Source organism: Apium graveolens, chromosome 5 (assembly GCF_009905375.1).
Source record: "Apium graveolens cultivar Ventura chromosome 5, ASM990537v1, whole genome shotgun sequence".
Classification (NCBI taxonomy): Eukaryota; Viridiplantae; Streptophyta; class Magnoliopsida; order Apiales; family Apiaceae; genus Apium; species Apium graveolens.
In genome coordinates this window covers 183,874,214-183,883,693 of record NC_133651.1, presented here as the reverse complement: position 1 = coordinate 183,883,693, position 9,480 = coordinate 183,874,214, and the positions used below count along the sequence as shown (strand labels likewise).

At 34.1% G+C, this 9,480-nt stretch overlaps 1 protein-coding gene across 1 annotated transcript; it reads left to right on the top strand.

The window, feature by feature from the left end:
- The first annotated feature begins 319 nt into the window (after positions 1 to 319).
- Positions 320 to 1,348, top strand: LOC141660519 (uncharacterized). Its single transcript, XM_074467508.1, has 2 exons — positions 320 to 667; positions 797 to 1,348. Exons 1-2 carry the CDS (start codon positions 320 to 322, stop codon positions 1,346 to 1,348), a joined length of 900 nt encoding a protein of 299 aa, XP_074323609.1.
- The last annotated feature ends 8,132 nt before the right edge of the window (positions 1,349 to 9,480 follow it).

Here is a 9,480-nt window from a genome sequence, read left to right as displayed (position 1 = left end):
GACTTTTATCTGTGACCATATCACAGCTAATCGCTACACCACCATGGATAGTTTGGTCGACAGTGCCAGAGATCAAGAACTTCATCAGGATGATTTTCGTAAACAGCAAGACATGCAAAATCAGAAATGGAAGAGAGATGATGATTTCTCTAAGTTTCAGAAAAATGGCGGATCTGCAGGAAAATTTAAACAGAATGAACAGAGGTACAACACTAGTAGTTTTTAGCAGAGAAATGGAAATTAAGGTAATCAGCAGAACAAGTCAGGGACTCAGGCTGCAAATCAGACTGGAGAAAAATCTTGTGAGCACCGCGGGAAGATGCACAGTGGTGTTTGTTATTGGATTACTAGATCATGCTTTAACTGCGGCCAGAAGGGCCACATTATTCGAGATTACAAGCAGCCACTAAAGAAGTCTCGGGACCAGAACGATCAGAATTGGAGAAATAATCAGAAGACTGGTGGGCGTGTCTTTTCTATTACCGCAAAGGATGCTGCAAATACCCCAGGTACCATTACGGGAACACTTTTGATTGGAAATAGGAATGCTACGGTCTTATTTGACACTGGTGCTACACACTCATTTGTCTCTACATCTTATGTTAAACACTTATGCATTGCACCCACTACACTTTCATCAGAATTTTCTGTTGGTAACCCTATTGGGGTAAATACATATGTGAACTCTCTGTACCATGATTGTGTAGTCATAGTTGATGATAAGAAATTATTTGTGGATCTTTTACCTATTTCGATGCAAGATTTTAATGTCATCTTGGGGATGGATTGGTTATAGCAGCATAAGGTCACTATTGATTGTCAAAGGAAGAAAATAATTTTTGGTAATCCAAATTCACCCGAGTTCGAGTTCCAAGGTTTTACGTCTAGTGGTTTGGGGAAATTTATTTCATCCATCAAGGCCAAGAGGATGCTTACACATGGATGTGAAGGATATTTAGCTCATGTGATTGATTCTTCTATGGAATCGCCTGAACTTGTGGATGTCAATGTAGTTTGTGAGTTTTTCGATGTGTTTTCAGAGGACTTGGATGGACTACCACCACAAAGAGAGTTGGAATTTTCTATTGACCTGCTTTCCGGTGCGCAACTGATTTCTAAGGCTCCATATCGCATGGCTCCATTGGAATTGCAAGAGTTAAAGGAACAACTGCGGGAACTTCTTGAGAAAGGTTTCATCAGGCCTAGTGTTTCACCTTGGGGTGCACCTGTCTTGTTTGTGAAGAATAAGGATGGTTCAATGAGGCTATATATTGATTATTGGGAGTTGAACAGAATCACGATAAAGAATAAGTATCCATTGTCGAGGATCGACGACTTATTTGATTAGCTGCAAGGAGCAAAATATTTTTCAAAGATTGATCTGCGTTCTGACTACCATCAGTTGAGAGTGAAGAAAAGATATATTCAAAAGACTGCATTTAGGACTCGTTATGGGCATTACGATTTCTTGTCATGTCTTTTGGATTGACAAATGCACCAGCAGTTTTCATGGACTTGATGAAAAGTGTATTCAAAGATTTTCTCGACAAATTTGTGATTATATTCATCGATGATATTTTGGTGTATTCGAAGTCTAAAGAAGAGCATGAGGAGCATCTATGAGTTGTATTGGAGATATTGAGAAAGAATAAGTTGTTTTCAAAGTACAAGAAGTGTGAATTTTAGCTTAATCAGTGTGACGCCCTCCAAACCCGGGGTCTAGATTTGGGGGTCACTCGCCAATAAACCAAAATAAAATAATCACAGCGGAATAATATAATAAATACGACCCCTTTTACCTACACTGGATCGATCACAGGTTATAGTATGGAACAGGCACTAATACAAACCAACTGTTATTATAGACCATAGTCTAATTAGTTTTACAACTTATTCAAATTTTATTACAAACCTCTAGACTAATTAAGCGTCCCAAACTGTCTACCTGGAAACACACCAACTATTTACAAGCACAAAACCTCTGGTCAGACCTGGAACTTAAGCTTGCTCTGGCCTAGCTGAAAGAATCAAGATATGAAACAAGCATGAGCGAACGAAATGCTCAGCAAGTAATAAATAACTTATGATTTGGAATAACAATAGTATATCTGATGAACAAAACCAACTAAGCTAACTGAACAGTATCAAAACTGATAAAAATTTGATAATAAACAACATTTACAATATATTATATTTTGGGACTGGAATCCTCGAACGACGGTGTGTTACCGCCGGTGATCAGCCGCGGAGCAACACCGGTATGCTGAAGCATATCCAACTAAACAAAAGGTACCCAAGGCACATATTGGCCTAGCAAGGTGTTATATCCTGTATAACACATAGCTCACACTGGACCGCCGCCACGGCCTCTTACGCAACCATCCAACCCATAAAAACAATTTTCCGCCAAAGGAGTCGAATCAAATGACATCCTTAACCACATAACTCCCCATTTCTCATGGTCCGGAGTTTTCTCAACAACCAATGGCGAAATAACCAGAACAATTAGTTATTCGCTAATCTCAATTCAAAGCTTTGCCGGATAGAGTAATTCATAGCGAAACATAAAACGTTTAACTATTCTGAACTTAGAATAGTATGGATATTGAAAGAATAAAGTTCAGAGTCAATATCAATTGAATGATAAATAAAGATATAGGTACTTGTATAATATGATTAGAAATGAACGTCACTTGAACGATAAGTGAAGTTAGGGGTACTTGCCTGGTATGCTCAATAACCTCTTACTTTAACTCTGCTTCTAACTGCTGGTTACTATCTTCGTCTAACACTTGACTGTACTCCTTGCTACTCGATTCTATAAACAAAAAGACTATCTTAATTGACAGAACTAAACTCAATCGATGTAACTCTACGTCTTGACATCTCCCCGACCATTTATAACTAAGCATGGCATATTAAACTGTAAACAAATAGCATACTTATCACATAACACATAGTCATGACATTTGTATAACACGTAATCTCATAACTCATGCAATACATAATTCAGATCATTAAAAGATACGTCTCAGTGCGCTCAGAATGAAAATCAGGTCAATATTAGCATTTATCGATCAAATACCGACTCAAACTGATATACAAATTAAATGACATTGCAATATAAAAGAAATTAGGTCTCAAAAGTATTTTTATTGAAAGCGCAATATTTTTCTGAGTCTGTACGCGTTCGTTTCGTATTAAACGGACAAACGGTCGATTTATTATAAATTTTTGAACATTTTTCGGAATAAAACGGGTCTCCAAATCATTTAATAATTAAATAATAGGGCTCGAATACTCGAAAATAATTTTATAAAAATTATCGAGCCGGGAAAATAATTTAAAATAATATTTTAAAGCTCGAAACTATTTTTCGGAATTTTTAAATTAATAATAAATAATTAAATCTAATTAAATAATCAATTAAAATTAATTAATAACTAATTAAATTAATTAATCAATTAATATTTAAATTAATTGACTAATTAAATAATTAATTATCAACTAAAATTAATTAACTAAATAATTTGGATTTATTTTGAAATAAAAAAATAAATTTTCAGAATTAAAATCATGAATTTTCAAAACAAAATGAATTTTTTAGAAATTAAAATAGGATTTTTGAATTATTTTAAAACTGAATTTTCAGAAACATAATTTGGAAAATATAATTGGGGAAATCTGGATCGAAACCGGGTCATGGCGGGTCGAAGTTCCGGGTCGAAAAGAACCAACCGGGTCACGAAGAACACCGGTGGTTCTTCCCAGAATCCGGCCGCCATCGGCGCGGTTCCGGCAGACTCCGACGAGGACCAAGACCCCGTCTGTTGCCCTCGATTCATGTTGCAAAACACTCGCACATAACCCAGCAATTCAGAGATAACAATAACATTGATCGATCATTCCGGTTTCATCGATTCTGGTTAAAAACTCCATTAAAACCGGTTACCACGAACACCAACTCCGACCAACTCGATTTACGTGACTCCGCAATCAAACAATAAACTTTTATACATAAATTGACTGTAAGAAACCTACTGAATCTATTGGTACCATCAAAACAATCCAACAATCAGCCAATAAGAAACCCCTAATTCGGGGGAATAAACCCTAAATTACGAATTTACAAATCACTAGTCGTTTGAATGATTTGAGGGCATAAACAGAAAGAACATGAAAATCTGAACATTTTGGTTACTCATACTTTAAATTCTGAAGTCTGCATCACCCTCAAATTTGTGTTTGATTCTCAGAACTTTTCAAGAACACCAAGAACACATATTCAAAGAATTTTCAGAAAATCAAACCTTAATTTCTATATGATACTGAACCCTATTTTTGAAGTATAATATACCAAATTGACCAGAAAAATATGCTCTACAACATGGAAGCATCAAATCACATCAACAACATCAAGAACAAATTTTCATAATTTAATTATCAAATAATTCGAATATAAATAATTAAATAAGAAAATTACCATGATTTCTGGAAAGAAACTGATGATTGATTCAGAAAAAAGATTTCGAGAGCTTCGTTTTGATATGCTGCATGCCCGAATCGGAGTTCGATAACGCCTTCGTTCGTGTTTTTGATTCTCAGGAACGTATCGATTTCTCGGGTTTTTCTCTGTATTTACGGTATTTTAACTGGTTGCAAATGAATAAACGAAATAAACGAAATAAGAAATAGGCTATTTATATTTATGGAATATTGGACCGTTCTGGATCATTTTGGATCGTTAAATTAGTTGCTTAGCCGCTAAGTAACTGTAAAAACGATACAATTCAATACCAGAATTGGATAATTATCAAAACCGGGCTTTTTATAAAACACCATATACGAAAATAACGTAAAAATATCCCGTCTTTCGAGATTACGGGTTTTATTGATTACCGAAATAACTATCGTATCGAAAATATTACGCCGGGCCGCGCACGAGTCAAACCGTAATCCGGATCGAAAAAGTCAAAACACGGAAAATGTCCGGAATTACCAGATTAGGTTAGGAAGGAGTTTTCGGAAGAGTTTCGGGTTGTAAAAACGCAAAATAGTTGAAGTTGGAAGATTCCCGGCTTTATAAATTTTTTTTTATAATTATTCTGAAAATAATTAATAATTCATAAATCATTATAAAATCATATAACACTCCAAAAATTACCAGAAAAATACCACAATTATCTATATTTTATTCTGGACATATAAAAATTCAAATATTCAAATAATGTCACATATAAACATTCAGATATCTATTCTACTTTTCAGATAATTCACCAAAAATTCACATAAAATCACATAAATAATTCCGAATAATAATAATAATATTTGAAAATATATGGGATATTACAATCAGGTTGCCTTTTTGGGATATATTATTTCAGCAGATGGAATTAAAGTGGATCCAGCTAAGGCTGATGCTATTACTACTGGCCAAAACCTAGCACTGTGACTGAGGTGAGGAGTTTCTTGGGACTTGCTGGTTATTATCATTGCTTTATTGAGGGTTTCTCGACTATTTCCATGTCATTGACATAATTGACTCGTGAAAGTAACAAGTTCATATGGACCGAGAAATGTGAGGCTAGATTTCAAGAGTTGAAGAATAGACTTGTGACATCTCCAGTGTTGACATTACCATCTGGAATGGGTGGTTATGTGATTTATAGTGATGCTTCAAAGAAGGGACTTGGATGTGTACTGATGCAGCATAGAATGGTGATTGCCTATGCTTCAAAGCAACTGAAGCCTTACGAGGTGAACTATCTGACACACGACTTGGAGCTTTTCGCTGTTATATTTGCATTGAAGATATGGTGACATTACTTGTATGGTGATAAGTGTGAGATCTTTACTAACCATAAGAGCTTCAAGTATATCTTTACACAGAAGGAGCTTAACATGAGACAAAGGCGATGGATTGAACTTTTGAAAGACTATGATGTGAGCATTCAATATCACCTTGAAAAAGCTAACAAGGTTGCAGATGCATTGAGTAGGAAGAATTCTGGAAATTTGGCAGCATTGATGACACATCAACGACCTCTTCAGCATGAGAATGAAAGGTTTGGCTTGGAGTTTTATCGTGAAGGCGCAGATGGTATGTTAGCTAGTATGCATGTCGAGCCTAGTCTTATCTCTAGGATAAAGGTAGCTTAGGATGGTGATGGAGACATATGGTGTCTTATACAGAGCATGCAATCAAGGAAACAACCAGAAATTCGTATTGACATACATGGTATTATTTAGAAGGGTAACCGATTGTGTGTGCATGATGATAAGCAACTTAAAGAGGAAATACTGGAGGAAGTCCATCGATCTCCATTCTCAATTCATCCAGGTGAGACGAAGATGTATCATGATGTGAAGGAACACTTTTGGTGGAGTGGTATTAAGCGGGATATAGCTGAGTTTGTTTCAAAGTGCTTGACTTTTCAACAGGTGAAGATTTAACATCAGAGACCGAGTGGATTGTTACAGCCTTTGGAATTGCCTACATGGAAGTGGGAGAACATTTGCATGAATTTTGTTATTGGATTTATGAAAACTTTGAGGAAAAATGATGCGATATGGGTGATTGTGGATAGGCTTACTAAATCTGCTCACTTTTTGGCGATTCGTGGGAACATGTCTTTGGAGAGTTTAGCCCTAGCATACATGAATGAGATTGTTAGACTTCATGGTATTCTAGTTTCAATTGTGTCCGATAGATCCAAGATTCACTTCAAAATTTTGGCAGGGATTTTATAAAGCATGGGGTACCACATTGAACTATAGTAAAGCTTTTCATCCGCAGTTAGATGGACAGTCAGAGCAGACGATTCAAACCTTGGAGGATATGTTACGAGCTTGTGCTTTAGAATGGTTTGGAAATTGGGATAAGTATTTACCATTGGTTGAATTTGCGTACAACAATAGTTGGCAGGCGAGCAATTGTATGGCACCTTTTGAGGCATTGTATGGACGCAGGTATAGGGCACCGACTTGTTAGAATGAAGTTAGAGAGAAGCTTTTGGAAGGTCCTGACTTAGTTCAGGTCACTACTGATAAGGAAAAAATTTGCTTTGGAGAAGCTTAGGCAAGCTCGATCTAGACAGAAGAGTTACGCAGATAAGGGCAGACGAGAGTATGAGTTTAAAGTTGGAGATAAGGTCTTTCTTAAGGTATCTCCGACGAAGGGCATTCAGCGTTTTGGTCAGAAAGGTAAATTGAGTCCGAGATATAATGGTCCATTTGAAATTCTCAAGAAGGTTGGAGTAGTAGCATATAGAGTTGCATTTCCACCTCAATAATCATGAGTACATAACATATTTCATGCGTCTGTTTTGAGAAAGTATGTTTATCGTCCACATCATATTGTTCAGTATCCTTTAGATACATTCGACGAGGATCTATCTTGTGAGAAGGAAGCTGAAGCCATATTGGCAAGAGAGGAAAGAGTTATGCGTAAAAAGACTATTCCTTTTGTGAAAGTTCTTTGGAAAAATCAAGATGTTCGAGAGGCTACGTGGAAAATAGAGGATTCAATTCGAACAAAATATTTTTATCAATTCAAGTCAGGTGTGTTATTTAATTTCGAGGATGAAATTATTTTAAGGGGGAAGAATTTAATACCCCGATATATTTATTTGATTATCTAATTAGTAAAATAAATATTATATTAATTAGGTGTTTAGTTATATATTTTTTTTTTCTAGAAACATCTAAAATTTAGTTATGAAGTCCTAATCAAATTCAATGAAAATCTCGATAAGGACGGTTGGTTTATTAGATATAATTTCTACAACCTTCAATTAAATAGGTTAGCATATCTCGATAGCTTTATAAATTAGGGGATTACTCCCCTTATGCAAGATTAAAGACATAGAGTGCCTAGGTTTTGTGTTTTTGGAGGTATCACAGGTGCGTATCAATTATATTATTATATTATTTATTTACCCGTTGTGATATCCGACTAGTAAATATATATTTCTACTCCTGTTGAACTGTGCAGTAGCTAGATTTGCAAGGTCATAAACTTTAGGTGTCACATATTTACTTGTCTAAATACTAAAGGTATGAATGGCTTTATTTTATTATATTATATTGTAGTTGATAGTTGATCATTGGTAGCCTCATATAATAGTTATTCAATATTTTAAGTATTTATATTTCAGGCACTTATCCAGCTTACTCTGTTTTTGGGTCTTTGAACTGAAACCAAGCCAAGGGTAAGTTTTTTTATTATATTATCTAGGTTTAAATATAATTGTATATTTTTCTTTCCACATTAATTTATTTATTTTCGTATGTACGTGTCTTTCATAATATCCTAACACTTTATAATTTGCCGATATGTTTGTTTATCATTTTATAAATATTAATGGTCTTTGTGTGCTTAGTGGAATAATTCTAATTTATTTTTTTTCTTATCATTCTCCAACTTACAATTTTTAAAAATTTTAATATTATTATCAATATCATTTAATCGTGGTCATCGATAAGTATTCATGTAGTATATAACGTGTTTGTTAGTGCTAGTGTCATCATTTTTTATAAAAATTTGGGATCAAGATTATATGGTACATTAAGTGTATAGGTGTATTTAAGTAACGAAATTAAGCCATTTCATGCAATTGTTATGCTGGCTCTTTATGGCAATAATAATATTCAATTACTTGTTTCTAAGTTAGTTAATCAAATTTTATTGTTTTTATGTCTTGTTGCCCTAATAGGTGGGGTTACTTTAAATTATTTTGTGTCTTCTACAAGGTGTAATTTTTAACCATTATTATAGCTAAGGATATATATTATGACTATAAGTATTGGCACTAACAATGCTTATTTTTTTGGAATTATTAATACAACATGTTCCTTTTAAATTGTGCCATTATATAATTTTATAGTGAGTGGGTGATTATACCAGCCAAGGTTTTCTAATTATTAATAGTTGTTGATTTTAATTTGATATTAATTTTGTTATCTAATAATTACATATTTATTATTATGACTAGTTTATAAGTTATTACTGGTAAATGAGTCATAGCTTTCGAAAATCACATACTTGAGTTTCGTGTAGGCATCTGGTTCGTTAGGTCATGCAAGTTGATCATAGTATTATTTTATTAATATTTGTGTGACTCTTAAATACCTTCCTTAATAATTAGTTTATTATATATATATATAAGTACGCTTTAATTAGTATTAATATTTCGTTATAAAATTTCGTTTTAGATTTAAGTAGAGGCTACTAGCGGAACACCCGATTTCGGATATTATAAAGTTAGCTCAATATTAATATCATGTACAAATTTCTTATTTTTCTCTCCTTTTTAAATAATAAAATATTCGTTAATTTATTGTTAATTCATTTTTTTTAAATTGTGAGGTTATTGTACTCAACGTGTACCTAATTGTACGCATCCTAATTTTTGTTTCGAATTTCCTATTTTTGAGTTTACTGTTGCCTTGACTCATTTATATTGTTATTTCTCATTTTTC

What these genes read in the sequence shown, in the direction of transcription:
- LOC141660519 (XM_074467508.1), top strand. Translation starts at nt 320, where the DNA reads ATGCACAGTGGTGTTTGTTATTGGATTACTAGATCATGCTTTAACTGC. An exon ending in CTGTTGGTAACCCTATTGGG is followed by an intron (nt 668 to 796) that starts GTAAATACATAT and finishes GATTGGTTATAG; the next exon opens with CAGCATAAGGTCACTATTGA.